Source organism: Paramisgurnus dabryanus, chromosome 17, assembly GCF_030506205.2.
Source record: "Paramisgurnus dabryanus chromosome 17, PD_genome_1.1, whole genome shotgun sequence".
In the NCBI taxonomy this organism is placed as follows: Eukaryota; Metazoa; Chordata; class Actinopteri; order Cypriniformes; family Cobitidae; genus Paramisgurnus; species Paramisgurnus dabryanus.
Window position 1 is genome coordinate 7,129,738 of NC_133353.1, and position 16,663 is coordinate 7,146,400.

General features: G+C 37.4%; 2 protein-coding genes across 2 annotated transcripts; both read left to right on the plus strand.

The window, feature by feature from the left end:
- Nucleotides 1–5,962: 5,962 nt before the first annotated feature.
- LOC135731057 (antimicrobial peptide NK-lysin-like) lies at nt 5,963–7,092 on the plus strand. The gene is made up of 4 exons (XM_065249024.2): nt 5,963–6,057; nt 6,212–6,276; nt 6,434–6,538; nt 6,635–7,092. Exons 1-4 carry the CDS (start codon nt 6,015–6,017, stop codon nt 6,791–6,793), a joined length of 372 nt encoding a protein of 123 aa, XP_065105096.1. The 5' UTR covers nt 5,963–6,014; the 3' UTR covers nt 6,794–7,092.
- Nucleotides 7,093–12,634: 5,542 nt separating this feature from the next.
- On the plus strand, nt 12,635–14,002 carry LOC135731063 (saposin-C-like). The gene is made up of 4 exons (XM_065249037.2): nt 12,635–12,752; nt 13,104–13,162; nt 13,377–13,481; nt 13,608–14,002. The coding sequence occupies exons 1-4, from the start codon at nt 12,710–12,712 to the stop codon at nt 13,779–13,781; spliced, it is 381 nt and encodes a 126-aa protein (XP_065105109.1). The 5' UTR covers nt 12,635–12,709; the 3' UTR covers nt 13,782–14,002.
- Nucleotides 14,003–16,663: the final 2,661 nt, after the last annotated feature.

Genomic DNA, 16,663 nt, shown 5'->3' on the forward strand with positions numbered 1-16,663 from the left:
GAGTGGGGAGACCTTACCAATATGGCGGTGATGCTGGATTACGTTCCAGCGCGTTATGAAGCGTCTACGTATATATGAAATGTCCTAGATGGCACACTGCGGACTTGTGGACTTTCTCAGAGTCCACACTTTGATGACATCATGTAGTGCAGACCTTACAGACCCCTAACGTAAGTCCACAAGGGCGCACCGGAGTCGTATTTGGGACAGCGTCATGCCGAAAATAGGAAGAGAAGTTGCCCATCAGTGTGAACCATAGACTGTAAAAAAAGATGGACGACGCGACGTCGCCCTTCCACCATTGTAATGAATTGAAGCCAAAAATGTCCGACCACGGTCGCCGCCATGTTACGTAAAAACGTCAGTTTGGAGCCAAGGCATGCGCAGAAGAAATCCAGAGGCGGAGCCAGAGGTGGAGCTGCGGTATCAAACCTCCGCCTAATCGCCCGCGCGACCAATCAACCACGCCAATCATAACGTCACAATCAAATTACAAGCTAAAATGAAACTTACCACAATAATGAAGACTTGAACATTTATCAGCATGATAACAACTACTTGAAAGGACCAAAACCATCTTTCGGAAACTTTTATTGGAAGTGTAAATATTTTTTTTATTTAGAGCAGAGTCCCATTCGTTTGAATGGAGAGGGTGGGGTTTATAACTTGTACTGCAGCCAGCCACCAGGGGGCGATCAAAGGGTCAGAGGCTTCACTTTTTAAGGCTTATGAGGCACACCTGTTGTGAACTCCTCCCTTTTGCCGTTTGATTGCTCTTTCGCAAGGACCTGCAGTGCTGGCTTCGCCAAAGACCGAATCAAGGGTGCAAAGGAGGCGCTGATGAGCACACTTCGGAGCGTAAAAATGACATATGGGACACCCTACGGACTCGTAGACTAAGCGAGCATGTGCAATTTAAGGCCACGTGACCGAAAGTCCACATGAAGTGCCCCATTTGGGACAGGGCCTATGCCGGGTGTGCCTTATACATCTTGAAAAGTAAAGCCGCTGGCCCCCTGGTGGCTGGTTGCAGTACAAGTCATAAACCCCACCCTCTCCATGCAAACGAACGTGACTCGGCTCTAAATAAAGAAATTTACACTTCCAATAACATTTTCAGAAATATGTTTTTTGTCCTTAAAGTTAGTTGTTATCACGCTGATATATGTTCAACTGTTCATTTTTATGATAAGTTAAATTTAATTCGTAATTTGATGCTATAGAAACAGGCGTGTCCTTATGATTGATGTGGTTCAATTGGGTGCGCAAGCATTTGGGCGTAAGTTTGAAATCGCGGCTCCGCCTCCGGCTCCATGGACGATTCCTTCTGCGCATGCTTTGGCTCCGAACTGACGTTTTTACGTAACATGGCAACGCCCATGGTTGTACATTTTTGGCTTCAATTCATTACAATGGAAAGACGCAACGTAATGTCGTCCATCTTTTTTTACAGTCTATTTGGTCTAACACCTTGATTAGCTGCTTCAGCTCTGTTTGATTGGGGTTGCAGCAAAAATTTGCAAGATGGTGGTAGCTCAACGGGTTGGAGACCCCTCCCTTAAGTAGTGTTTACCATTATTTTTGTTCACAGAAACAGAATTTATGACTCATGTGTGTACAAGTGCGAAGAAACTGAGCTCATTACTGGCATTAACTTCAAACAGGTATTGTTTATATGATAAAGCAACACATATCTGACCTATAGCTAAAGCCCAGGCCCTACACTTCTGAACAATGGTAACCACAAAACTAAGAAATAGCAAACTCACCTAAATCTCCAACATAAATGAATTTTAACACTGTTGAGTCTTTCTCTTAACTGAAAACCACATCAAATATATATTTTTTAAAAATGCTGTCATAATGCAGGCTCATGCAAAACATGCTGAGAACTGGAAATCCTCCTCAACCAATCGTGTGGATTTAACGTTAACTAATTTCCAGTGAATCTTTCTTAGCTTAACTAGCCAATTGAATGCAATTAACCTTATCACAACCACCAAAAGTTTGTAATTATTTGCAGTGTTTGTTAAAATGAGGCTGTTGTAAATAAAAAATTTGAGTTGAATCCGTGTATACCGTTGTATACCGTTGAGGGCAGTCGTAGCCTAGGTTATAGAGTCAAACTTGTTATACGAGAGTTCGAATCTCGTGGCTGGCAGGTTGCGACTGTGGTTCCCTTGAGCAAGGCACATCAACCCTGATTGCTCCCCAGTCGCTGAAGGGATACTTGCTCCGGGTGTGTGACGTGTGTGTTCACGACTTGCATTGCGTGTGTTCATTACTCACTGGGGTGGGTTGAATTCAGAGGTCACATTTTGAGTATGCGTTGCATACTTAACAAACATGTATAGGAAAAAATGACTACGAACTCTGAATAAAAGAAACATCTGGACTGCAGAATAGATGCTGAAGATCTTAAGATAAACTGCGATCAGCCACACAAACCATTTCCTCCATCTTCAAGTTTTTCTCACGGTAAGTGACAGTAAGTTTATAATCTGATAACATTACAAAAAATAAATGGTGCTAAATTGCATTAAAAACTGATTCAAAGGCTCGTAATCATGCTATAGCACCACTTATGGTTCTACATAGGTGCTAATACAGGTACTATAAAGTGGTTCACATTGCCTATATGAGGAGAGCCAGAAACTCATTTTAGTGATGTATAGCATCAATTCTTTTTAGAGTGTAGTTGCCCACCACATTGTTTAAAAACTGACCTTGAGTCAGTCCACCGTATCACCCAATGCAGTCACATTTCCACTAATGCTTTTCCCCTACAAGCCCACAGTGAGAAAAGATGACAATAGTGTTGTTAAGAAACCAGGTGTCAGTTCATGAGAAATGAGGAGGACAGCTGACATACGACAATTACAGTTGAACAGAGAAAGTGAAGTGTTACAAAGGTTGTGCAGAAGTGATGGGAATTTGACGTTGGTCTGTTGGTTATTTGTCAAACATTGTTGGGTTGTGTGGTAGAGGTGTTATTGTATATCAGCATTTCTGATCATGGGGTCTATGACGCACCTATGAAGAAAACCATTGGGTTTGCAGAACATAAACCGATTTTAACATACTTATTAAGTTCAGAAAACCCTTTAGAGATGATAATTCATTACAGAGGTTTTCTTAAATTAATATGCATCTCAATAAGTTAAATCCTGTTAATAGAGCATTGCATTAACAGCCTAAAAGGTCATGGGTTCGAGCCCCAGGGAACACGCATACTGATAAAAATGTATGCACTGTAAATCGCAAAATGCATACGAAATACAAAAAAATTGGTTTAAGGCCCAAATCAAGTGACCAAGCCTTATCATTTGGAGCTACAGCATCTTTGCTATAAAAAATGATGGATTATTTTCGAGTCAGCCATTGGATCATAAGGGGTGCATCTATCTGTGGGGTTAAATTAACCTGGAAAATGTTTATATTTGCAAATATAAAAATGCATTAAAACAACCTAGCATAGGTTATATTACAACCGAACAGGTAGGGTTATTTAAAATTAAATAATCCAGCAGTTTTTAGTGCCCAAAAATGCTCATTGAAGTTCTGGGGCCGTATTCACAAAGAATTTTAAGGCTAAAAGTAGCTCCTAACTGGCGAATTTAGGAGCAACTCCTAAAAATACTGGGCGTGTCACTCCTAAATTTAGGACTCCTAATTTTTTTCACTAAGAGTAATTCACAAAGCATTTTAGCCCTAAAAGTAGCACCTAAGTCTGGGACAGCTTAAAAGAAGTCGAGAGGACTCCTAACTCACTAAGACCTATTCACAAAGGATCTTAAAATGTCTTAGGTGCTGATCCTCCTTAACATGGACAGTTTCACCAACTCAAAAGCATTGCACATACTTAAAAGCACACTTTAATGTAAGCATATTGTTTATAACATTTGTTTCATAATTCATTACATTCATGGCAAGCAGGAAGTTTTTTAGAATTACATGAAACAATAATGAAATTAAATATTTAATATTATAGGCATACCTGTTGCCATGCTAGTCTGTTTAAAGACTGCAATCTCAACCCTCTACTGCGATTGTAATGCAATGCATACCACCGCCTCTCGCAGTCGTCCGGGGTCCGCGACACAAGCGGGAATGCTGCATTGATCTGCAACAAATCCTCTCCCATCAGTGATGCGCGGGTTGATCCGAAATGAGCGGATGCCTGAGGTCTCCCGCAGATTTTTTGCGGTCCGACTTGCGGGCGGGTTAGTTGAAAACGTTGGTCGGGTGCCGGTTGTTTTGTACATTGACCCGCGCATCATTGTCTCGCATGTCTCACGCTTAGTTTTGCTTGATATCTCAGTGCCGAATTTCCCTTTTATTACGTTTCTTTTTTCCAGCAGTAACTGATCCTTTATCCAGTTGGGCTTTCTTTTCCGTTTTGGCGAGTTCATAATCCACCGTCATTTATTTATTACATTAGGATTCTTCAATATGGGCAACATTTACTTGCTTTAAGTAGTCTATTTAGGCTAATAGAATGTCAATTAATCAAACAAGTGTTAATGTAATGTCGTTTTTTATTATTAGGCAATTGGCGGTTTTCATTTGGGTATTAGGCTACCTTGATTTAATTTAATTTCATTCACGACTTTTCTTTAATATATGCATTTCAATGGCATTACTATTATTATTTTGTGTAGGACACAGACATATTTCAATGTTGTAATTCCATGATTTGGTGCGTCTGTGTTATGTTATGTTATGTTACGCATGACAGCCCTGTCATCTAACAACCAATCACCGTGGTCATTGCGAGGCAGCTCGTGCATGAGAATTGACGTCATCCGTAGCAACGAAGACTCACTCTTAGTTTAGGAGTTATCATTTTTCCTTACTAAAAGTAGGTCTGAAAGGCGTTGTGAATAACTTTTAATAGAAAACTCCTAGCTAAAATCTTTTAGTGCGATTTAGGAGTACTCTTAGTGGTAAGATAAAATGCTTTGTGAATACGGCCCCAGATCTGGGCATTGTGGAGACTCATTTTTATCGACTTGACTTTGTGCACAGTCATTATATTATAACAGAATGGTTAAGCATGTAAGGTTATCTTCTCTCTGTATCAGGTAATACAGCGGTATAACAAACTGAAGCTCGTCTGTGGTCTTAATAAGACTATATGTCTGTGGTTTTTTGGTTAAAGTGTTAAAAAAAGAGCTCTTTCAAAAACCAAAAACCAACCAAGTTTCATCTGACTCATGATCTTTAGATTCACATGGGTTTACCAGACATGATGCTTCAAAATATTGTTATAATGTTTACAATCCTTTTTTTTACAATACAGTTTGGGCAGATTTAGATTTAGCAGCTCAGATTCCAGCACATGGGTTTAACTAAAGCTTGTCACAAGCTGGTCTAGACTGTACTAGACTAGTTTTTAAACTTATTTGACTTATTTTCAGATTTGACTGTTGTTTAGTGCTCTCAGTAGGGAAGTGTACAACATTGTTGTCTTTTTCTCGATTTTACATGCATACTTTTCTCCTGCTGATTGGATCACATACTTACATCACCCCCTTCAATGCGATCGAAATTGGCATCCGATCGACCCCAAACGTATTGATTAAGGTGAAGGCTTAACCCTTAACCTAACCCAGTATGTGAAGATTAATAGAATACACATCAGGCCAATGGATCAGTTTGTTTATGAAAGCTTTTATAAGAAAAAATAAAAACTAATGTAACGTAATCCATGTAACGTAATCTGTAACAATAAAATAATAACTACTCAAAATGTAATGTAATTTAACTACAAGTATAGATTTTTGGAATCTGATTATGTAATCCAGATTACAAGTAATCAGTTACTACCCAGCGATGATAATGAAGGTGGTGGTCAAAAGTCTCACTTAGACTATATATGTTTGTGGTTTAGAGGTGTAAAAAAAAGGGCGATACTTATGATCTTATGTGCTTAAATTAACACCGTTTGTCAGGTCTAATAGTTTTGATCAGTCTTATAGTGTTCAAAATCGCTTTGGGGTTTGTCAAGCAAGATGCTCCGATTTATCGTCCTCGTCACCCTGCTGGTATCCTCAGGTAAAATTTCACTGATAATTATCTATTAATCTTTCATCTTAAATATTGTTTTAACTGATACTAGATGGGCTTTGTTATTATAGTTTATCTGAGGTTATACTGTATGTTTAGTGCTCTTGTTAGGGATCATGATACATTCTTCACTTTTTCTCAGTGTGCGCTCTTCAGCGGGAGATGGACAATGATGTTTTGACTGAAAAAGAACTTGAAGAAATCTATGTGAGTTATTTTAAACAGAGTTCTGTGTGCGATGTCTATTGATTTTTATAGTGGCACAGTCGATTTCTTTCGGTCGTTCTGTTGTGTAGCAATATTTAAAACCTCCAAGTTTTGAGAGGTGCTTAAAGTCATATGAGACTCTGATTTGTATCGACAGGCTGAATTTTTGGCCAAAACAGGCCATAAGCTCCCTGGAATGTGCTGGGCGTGCAAATGGGCTATGGGCAAGATAAAAAAACATGTCTCTGTTACTACAAATCAGGTGAGTGTGTTTAGTTTTAAATCCATTATTAGATAAAAATCATATATTTTCTTTCTTAATTCTGTAATTTTAATTGTTGTTTTAACTCTTCCACAGGGAGACATTCGAAAGATGCTCAACAAGGTCTGTGATGATATCGGGTTCCTAAAATTTCTCTGCAAGGGCATTGTGTCCAGGTTCTTGGGAACTCTGATTGAAGAGATTTCGACCACTGATGATCCCGCTACAATCTGCTCTAACATCGGAGTCTGTTAGTCTAAACATTAGGGTTTTTTTAATAAGCAAAGACAAAGTACGGCATCATAGCTTGATAATGCACATAAGGCAAAAACGCTGGTTCAGAAGTTAAAAATGATTTGTTAAATGATAATTCAGTAATGGTGTAATCTTATGATGATGCATATTACAAAGACATCATTTAATTTTTTTTTTAAATATTTTATGATGTAAACATACTGTAAACAAACACGCTGCATGTAATTCTGATTGATTGCTTGTTTATTCTCAATAGTTGCAAATGCTAATAAAAGTCTGCAAAGCTCCGAGTGCATTTGTGTCTTAAAGATAATTTAAAATAATTATTTTTTGAATTGAACTGAAATATCTGAATGCAATATGAAAGTGTGACGTGCTTGTCAAGTATGCAACACATACTCAAAATGTGACCTCTGCATTTAACCCATCCCAGTGAGTAGTGAACATACATAGTGCAACGTGTGAACACACACACACACACATACGCACACACACACGCACACACATGCACGCACGCACACAGACGTAGGCGGTTGGCAAATGAGGTTAAGGTTCCTGATCAAAGGCACCACAGTTGCAAGCTGCCAGCCATGAGACTCAAACCAGCAACTCTTGAGTCTCTAACCATTAGGCTATGATTGAATAATATTACTGAAAAGTGTACTTTTTACATCTTTTCAGATCTTCCCTAAAATAAACAGGTAAAATAAAAAAATAATTTTCTGCAATGTATAAATCACTAAAATGCCTTCAAACCTGTGCTTTTACAAATAGATTTAGGCCTACAATAATGATATCAATTTTGAAAATTTTGGTTTTAGACTGAATTCTTATTTCAGTGCATCACTATAGCAGTTTTAATAAATATGACACAAACTGCAAATCCCACCTTAATTTTTTTCACCTTTACTTTATGACACAGGAATTTCTCCAACTTTTACCACAGCTGTCATGACCTTTATTTGCTGCTGACATCTGCTGATCAAAGCTTGTAAATGCAACCAAAACCCAGATTGACAAACATACTGCAACTTAAAGCAACACTATGTAGTTTTTTTACCTTTATATAATGTCTCTAAAATTATTTCAGTGATAGAACAACTTTTAACTGGACAAATTGTACTGTTGCTGCAACCTGAGCAGCCTCCTAGCTGCTACAAGCACACTCTGAAAGTGGCGGTGGAGGGTAGGAAACACAGCCCCGCCCCTCCCCCTGCCTGCAGAAGAGTGTCTGATACCAGGCACTGTTGCACTTTTCAACCACATGGGGGAGCTGTGAGTCATTTTACATGGAAACTACATAGTGTTGCTTTAAATTGTAACTTAGTAAATGTAGTAAAGACAATAATATGTAATCGCTCTATATAGCTGTATATTAGTCTCTGTATAATAGGCAAACCAGTTGAATTAGTTTGCTTGTTTGACGAACAGCCATATACAGCCATGGGAAAAATTAAAAGATCAATTCAGGATTATTTTTAGTTTTTCTAAATTGACTATTTATAGGTATGTATTAATGTAAAATTATCATTTTTGTTTCATTCTGCCAACTACCGACAACATTTCTGTCAAGTTCCTAATAAAAAAATGTGCATTTATTTACTGACAATTGAAATGTGGAAAAATCATGAACAAGGAAAAAATATATAAAATATATAACACAGATATATATTAGCGTTCTTTTTTCTTGTTCATGATAATTACGTACATGTGGTCTAAGTTGTTCTTACATTTTTGCAATCATTTTAGTACGAATGTTTTTGTTATTTCATGATTTTTTTAGTTAAAACGTCCAAATGCATATTTCACGAACAAATTTGTGCGTACGCATGCTTAGTGAATGAGACCCAGTGTTTTCTAATCTTGAATAGTGCAGAGAAAACAAGTTGAAAATGTATTCCTCCGTAACAAAATGCCAATGTCTTTTATTGGAGACCATTTTTTATCACATTTATAATGTTTCTTTGTATCCACTCACGCATTGGTGTTGGGTGACTTTATGTCGCTCATGACTGTCATAAAAATTGCTCTTTGACATGGTCTTAGTAAATAAATCCTTTAATAAGGGTGTGCCATCTTGAATATCACACTGAACATAGTGTATACTATTATTATGAGTTGTGTGATAAAAATAAAATTAACTAAAACAACTAACACACGCAGGATCAAAAAGGTAGTTGTCAAAAGTCTCACTTGGACTATATATGTTTGTGGTTTTGAGGTGTCAAAAATGATTAATACAAAAGATTTTATCAGTTTGATCAGTCGATAGTGTTCACACTCGCTTTGGGGTTTGCCAAGCAAGATGCTTTAATTTATGATCCTTGTTATCCTGCTGGTATCCTCAGGTAAAATTGCACTGATATTTATATATTAATCTTTCATGTTCATGAGAATTGATGAGGACAGCTGACATATGACAATTACAGCTGAACAGAGAAAGTTAAGTGTTAGAAAGTCTGTGCAGAAGCAATGGGAAGTTGACGTTGGTCTGTTGGTTATTTGTCAAACATTGTTGAGTTGTGTGGTTGAGGTGTACTGTATTTCAGCATTTCTGATCATGGGGTCTATGACGCACTTATGAAGAAAACTATTGGGTTTGCAGAACATAAACCGATAACTTATTAAGTTCAGAAAGTGATGATAATATATTACAGAGGTTTTCTTAAAAATAGCCTTTTTCATACACACGGTTAGACCTTTTTTCTTCAAAACCAGTAGGTTTAAGGTCCAAATCAAGTGACCAAGCCTGTGTTAACACTGAAATCGAATCGAATTTATCCAGTACCCGAAACCCTCTCAGACCCCAGAAGAGTGGTGGCCGGTGACTTCTTTTTTCGAGGGCGCTCGATGCAAAGTTCGTCACAACATGCATGTAGCCCATCTTGTGCGGTTCTTAATTTCAAAATATGTGTTCTGCACGTCAAGTGATCCTTTGTGCATCACGTGTTTTGTCAAAATAAGTGCCTGCTGCAGACGTGTCTAAAGGGTTTATGATAAAAGAGACGCTCGCGTTTGCCAGACACTCACATAATCTCATGCGTAATCAGAGTTCACTGTTAAAGGAGTGTCTTGCGTGTATTTTGTGAACGTGAGCGTCTCTTTTATCATAAACAGTTTTGACACGTGTGCAGCAGGCACTTATTTTGACAAAACACGTGATGTACATGGTTTACATGACGCAACAAACACATATTTTGAAAACAATACACATGATACTTCGAACACTTATTTTAAATTAGTGCCCCTCAGATAAGCAGTCACGAGCCGCCACTGCCCCAGAGGGTTAATAGACTTGTTTGACTCCAAAAAAACAACATGATGTCATGGAAAGTCGTGTTATAGTGACTGTCCATAGCACGAAATTGAGCTTTTTTCATGTCACTCGCACAAATTTCTATAAATAGTTTTTTGGTGTCCGTGACAGGACTTTGTTTTTCGTGTCATTTTATGTATTGTTTTCTCTTTTTTCCCCCATTTTAAATCATTGTCGCTTGGGGTTGGGGTTAGATATGGGGTTTGGGTTAGGGTGTCAAAAATGTCACAAAGCATCTCAAAGCAACAGCTGTTTCAAAAGTTAAAAAAGATTTTTTTTAAATGATAATTTGGTAATTTTTGTAATCTTATGATGATGCATATTACAAAGACATGTTTAATTTTTTTTAAATTTTGTATGATGTAAACATACTGTAAACAAACACGCTGCATGTAATTCTGATTGATTGCTTGTTTATTCTCAATAGTTGCAAATGCTAATAAAAGTCTGCAAAGTGCATTTGAGAAAATGGTGTGGCTTACTGTGTCTAAGAGATTGTAAAATAATGTATTTCTGTATTACACTTAACTATCTGAATATAATATGAAAGTGTGACGTACTTGTCAAGTATGCAACACATGACCTCTGCATTTAATTCAAGCCTGTGAGTAGTGAACACACATAGTGTACGTCATGAACACACACACAGAGCAGTGGGCATTACAAGCCCCGATTCTCTAACCACTATAATAATACTGAAAGGTCCCCATCTATAATCAATAATATTAATAATATAACAATTCATTAAATACATCATTCACATTCATTTACTTTTTACATCCTTTTAGTTCTGCCCTAAAATAAACAAATAAAATAAATAAAAATACTTTTCTGCAATGTATAAAATGCATCCAAACTGGTGCTTTTAAAAATAGATGAACAATAATGATAATAAATAACAAATTCTTATTTTAGTGCATCACTATAGCAGTTTAAAAACCATAACACCAAATGCAAATCTCTTTATTTCTTTACATTTACTTTATGGCACAGGAATTTCTGCAACTTTCACCACAGCTGTCATCAGGGTTCCCACACCTTAATTAACTTCAAATTCAAGGACCTTTTCAAGGACTTTCCAGGTCCAATACCCTTAAATACCTTTTAAGATACATTGTTACAGTTCCCTTTTGAGGGAACTTGGCTGCGTCACTGCGGTGACACTTTGGGGACGCCTCCAGGGGTAATGTGTATATCAAATTCAACCAATGGTGAGGCTTAACGACAAAAACAGGGTGATGTGGGAGCCAGGAAGTATATCGCTATCTGAAATATTGCCAAAGACGACGTTACAGGGACGCAGGAAGTATGGCAAGAGAGACGCAGCGTCTCGTTCCCTTCTCAGGGAACAACAGTTACATACACTGTAAAAAAAATCCGTAGAAATTGCAGCTGAGTTGCCGGTAATTTACCGTAGATTTAAATTCATGATATTTACTGGCAACATTTTGTTCAAAGTTAAATGAACATTTAACATTTACAAGTCTTTGTCTTTAAAGAGTAAAACTAAAAAAACAGCATCAAGCAAAACATTTTGGGAAACAAAATCTGAAGCAAAAAACAGAAAAAGGTTGATGATGATTTCTGGTTCCCAAAATGCTTTGCATGAGGCTATTATTGTATAGTTTTATTCTGTAAAGATAAAGACTTGATAATATTTAAAATTTATTTAACTTTGAACAAAACTCTTGCCAGTAAATAACATAAATTTAAATCTACGGTAAATAACCGGCAACCCAGCTGCAATAACATTGTAATTTCTACGGATTTTTTTTACAGTGTACGTAACCCGAGACGTTTTCATGTGTCAAACACAACTATGCAAAAAAGCATTTTGGTATGAATCAACATTCACATACAGAAGATAAAAGCATTTAAAGCGAACAGTTTAGAATGTGTGCTTAAAAAGTCTAGAATTTGTATGATATTATCCTACACTACACAGAGAATAATATGGATTTATTTCCAGAAAACTTCTTGCATAAAAAAGATTCAAGCACTTTCAATGACCTGTATCTGTGTATGTATATTTTCAAAAACTTCCAGGGCCTTGATTTTTTTCCCCCAGATTCACAAACTTTCAAGGATTTCAAGGACCCGTGGGAACCCTGTGTCATGACCTTTATTTGCCCTTGACATCTGCTGGTCAAAGCTTGTAAATGCAACCAGAACCCAGTTTGACAAACCTAGTAAATAGTAAAGACTATAATATAAGCATGTCAAAATAGCTCTAGTAGTCTCTGTATAATAGGCAAACCAGTTGAATTAGTTTGCTTGTTTTTCAAATATATGCGCTAAAAACTGCTCTGTGGTTCATTTTGACATGGTCTTAGTTAATAAATTTTTTAATAAGGGTGTGCCACCTTGAATATCACACTGTAGGGTGTATACTGCAATTATGAGATGTGATGAAAAATATCAACTTCGGTAGAAAAGCAGTCAAAAGTCTCACTTAGACTATATATGTTTGTGGTTTTGGGATGGCGTGCGAAAAAGAGCAATACAAAAGATCTTCCGATCTTAAATTAACACAGTTTGATCAGTCTTATCATTTTGATCAGTCTTATAGTGGTCAGACTCGCTTTGGGCTTTAAAGCAAGATGCTACGATTTATCGTCCTCGTCTCCCTGCTGGTATCCTCAGGTAAAATTTTAAATGATAATATCTGTTAATCTTTTATGTGTGTGCTTTGCTTAAAAAGCTCATGCTTACATTTTAAACTGGTATTAGATGGAGAAGTGGATAGCTTTCCTCAGCATGTTTCCAAAACTACTTTACACTGATAATCAGCATCTCTGGTTTTAGCTGGTGATGAAAATTGATCACCAGTTAATCCAGACTAGACTAGATTTTTAATTTTGGCCGAGTAACTTTATTTGAGCTTTTCATTAAACTGTTTCACACCGGTCTGACGTTCTTGTTTTACTTGATGTTATACCGTATGTTTAGTGCTCTCATTAGGGATCATGTTATGTTCTTCACGTATTTTCTCAGCGTGCGCTCTTCAGTGGGAAATCTACAGAGAAGACTCGACTGGAAATGAAGAAAGTTCTGTGAGTTAATCATGAACATCTACTACGAGTTTTTATGTTTAGAGCCTACTTGCATGCATACCGGTATTTGCTTTTACTATACAATATTTGTAGTGCATAGTTGATATGATGAAAAAATATTTTGGACTACAACGCTCCAGTTGGGTTCGGTGAAATTTTGACTACCATCAACGGCAATAAATAATCACTTAATGCAAATGTATCATCATGTTAGGGTGAAGTCATGGTTAAAATGAACCAAGGGCTTCCTGGAGTATGCTGGGCTTGTAAGTGGGCTATGAGGAGGGTGAAGAATAAGATCTCCAATGGCGTAACCCAGGTCGGCGTGCTCACATTACAAACATTTTTCTTTTTTAAAAAAGACAGTAAATATTATACAATCAACACTGGACGGTGCTTTATATTCCTGTGGTTAATTTTGACCTTTTTCTGTCACTTTCCACAGGATGACATTAAAAGGCAGCTAGCAAGCGTCTGTGATCAGATTGGGTTCCTAAAATCTGTGTGTAGGGGCTTGGTGAGCAAGTACACGGGCGTTCTGATCGAAGAAATTTCAACGTCAGACAACCCAGCAACCATCTGTAAAAACATTGGCGTTTGCAAGAAGAGAGCTTTCTAATGTTTTAAACTCTCAGAGGTGGTTTCCCAGACATGGATTAGACTAATCCTAGATTATAATACATGTAAGAGCTTTCCAAACACTGGAATATCTTAAAATACATCAGTGCCCTAATTTCAAATTTAATTTCCTAATTAAAACGAGGCCTAGTCCTGGTTTAAGATAATCCCTGTCCGGAAATCCATCCCTCAGTGTTGAAAATATGGATTCCCCAATAAAGTGTGAAGCATTTATGTGAGTGTTTGATCATTGGCTCAGCTTTAACCAACTCACCAGCTTATTCTGGTTTTAGCTGGATTTTTTAGTAGGGCTGAAACAGAACATGTGAAGCATGTGTATGTAAGTGTGAGATACACACATTGACTTCACACAGTTATTGTTTATATGATAAAGTAACACATAGCCGACCCACAGCATAGGCACTACACTTCTGAACAATTATTACCACTAAACTAAAACATGACATAAATAATGATGATAAGTGAATCTTTAACACTATTGGCTTTTTACTGAAAACCACATAAAATATCACATAATTAAAAAAATACTCTCGTAGCATCACTTTTAGGGCCAGATTTACTAAGCGCTTGCGCCAGCGTAAACCATCATTTTGGCGGTAAATAGCGATGTCGGAATTTACTAAAGACGCGCAGTGGATCATTAGCGCTGAAAAGGTGTGGTCTAGTTCTTTTTGCGACTGACCTGATTGCATATGCATTTCTAGGAGTTTCCCTTTCAGACGCAAACATTTTGGGAGGAGACTATTTAAATGATTCACGCAACGCGATTTACTAATGTTTGCGCATGTGTTATGTATGGCATTTGCGCGACTATTTAACGCCGAAAAAAAGCATGTCTTAAATCATTTTGCGCTCGAAATGGCTGCAATTGTTGTTGCTAGGAGGAGACATCGCAGAAATCAGAGACTGCATGGTAGAAGGGAGAGGATTTCCAGGATCATTTTACCAGATAAGTTCACGCGTCTCTCTGCCTTTATTTATCGGCCTGTATATCACATGCACCTGCAGGAGCATCATCTCTGCTTATTTGCAACCATGCGCTAATTTGCGCTGCTCTTAGTAGATTGGTTGGTCATTATGGAAATCAGCTGTTGCGCCTGTGTTATTTAATTAGCGCTTTTTTAGTAAATAACCCGCAGATATCACCACTCCCATCAGCGCATTTTTGGAATTGCGCTCATGCGCTAATTTGCCCTGTTTAGTAAATCTGGCCCTTAGTGTAATGCATTGAATCTGATTAGATTATTAGCATCACGCTAAAAAATGTTTCGATAGGACTTTGCTGCTGTAACATGGCTGCAGCAGGCGTAGTGATATGCTAAGCTAGACTAAAAGTGGTAGCGCCAGACCCGGAGATCGGCTGAATGGATTCCAAAACCGTAAAAATCAACCGTTAACCCTAGGAGAGCTGGAAAATGAGCATATTTTCAAAAAAAAGTGGAGTGTCCCTTTAGTGGTACAATTTGTAAGATATTTTCTGTAAAATATCCAAAAACCACTATTTCGTTTTGAACATTACATGAAATATTACATTATGAAATAAATGCATCAAACGCAACATTTATAAAACTTAATTACTTTACCTAATCCATTAAAATGATTTCTCGTTCCCATCTGATTGATGGCCATCAGCGGTTGAGTTAAAGACAACAAATCCCATCATTCCACGCTGCTTCAGAGCGTCATTGTTATTGTTTTGATGGTGCGCCCTCTAGGGGCCGATTCTTTCAAATTTTTATTTTTAACATAAAACTGAAGTCGCTTGGGTTTGGGTTTGTAACAACTTTTAGTTACATGAAATGAGATCCTAACCCAAACCCCAATTCAAACCCCAACTCCAGGCGACAAAATATGGAGAAACCTGGATATGAAATGGCATCCGACAGCAAATCCCAAATCTAACCCCAAACCCAAGCGACAACGGTAAAAAAAAACAGAAAATAACGAGAAACCAATACATAAAACAATATAAAAAATATGCGCTGTATAAATTGAACGGAAAGACTGGTGAATCTCATATGCACGCAGTATGTATAGCACTATTTTTATACGCATTTCATGAGAATGGGTGATAATTAGAGTGTAGTTGCTTCACCGCATTGTTTAAAAACTGATCTTGAGTCAGTCCACCGTGTTAGGCCATGCAGTCACATTTCCACTAATGCTTTCCCCTACAAGCCCACCAGTCAGAAAAGAAGACAAAAGTGTTGTTAAGAAACCAGGTGTGAGTTCATGAGAAATGAGGAGGACAGCTGACCCTTTTTACACATGATAAAAAAAACATTTGAGAAACAATTCAGAAGCGATGGGAAGTTGACGTTGGTCTGTATTTGTCAAACATTGTTAAGTTGTGTGTGATTGAGGTATTGTTACCGTATATCAGCATTCGGTTCATGGGGTCTATGAAGAAAACTATTGAGTTTGCAAAACATAAACCTTATTAAGTTCAGAAAACCCTTAGTGATGATAATTCATTACAGGGGCTTTCTTAAATTAATATGTATCTCAATAAGTTAAATCCAGGGCATTGCATATACAGCCTAAAAGCTAATGGGTTAAATCTCCAGGGAACACGTACTAATAAAAATGTATACACTGTAAGTCCCATTGAAAATGAAAGTTTGCAGCACTTGGACCTCTGTGCATTTATATTTGTTGAAGTTTGAGCGAGATGGGGAGTAGTCAGGCGGGATGATGTTACTGCGTGCAAAGGTCGAACTAAGTGCAAACTAAGTGCTCTTCCACCATACAATATAGTTCTCATTTTTATTTACGTTTTATTTTGTGCCACCATACTTACTCGTTTAACTATACTCATGTAACAGTCTTTAAATAGAGAAAACATTTTGGTGGCTTCTAAAT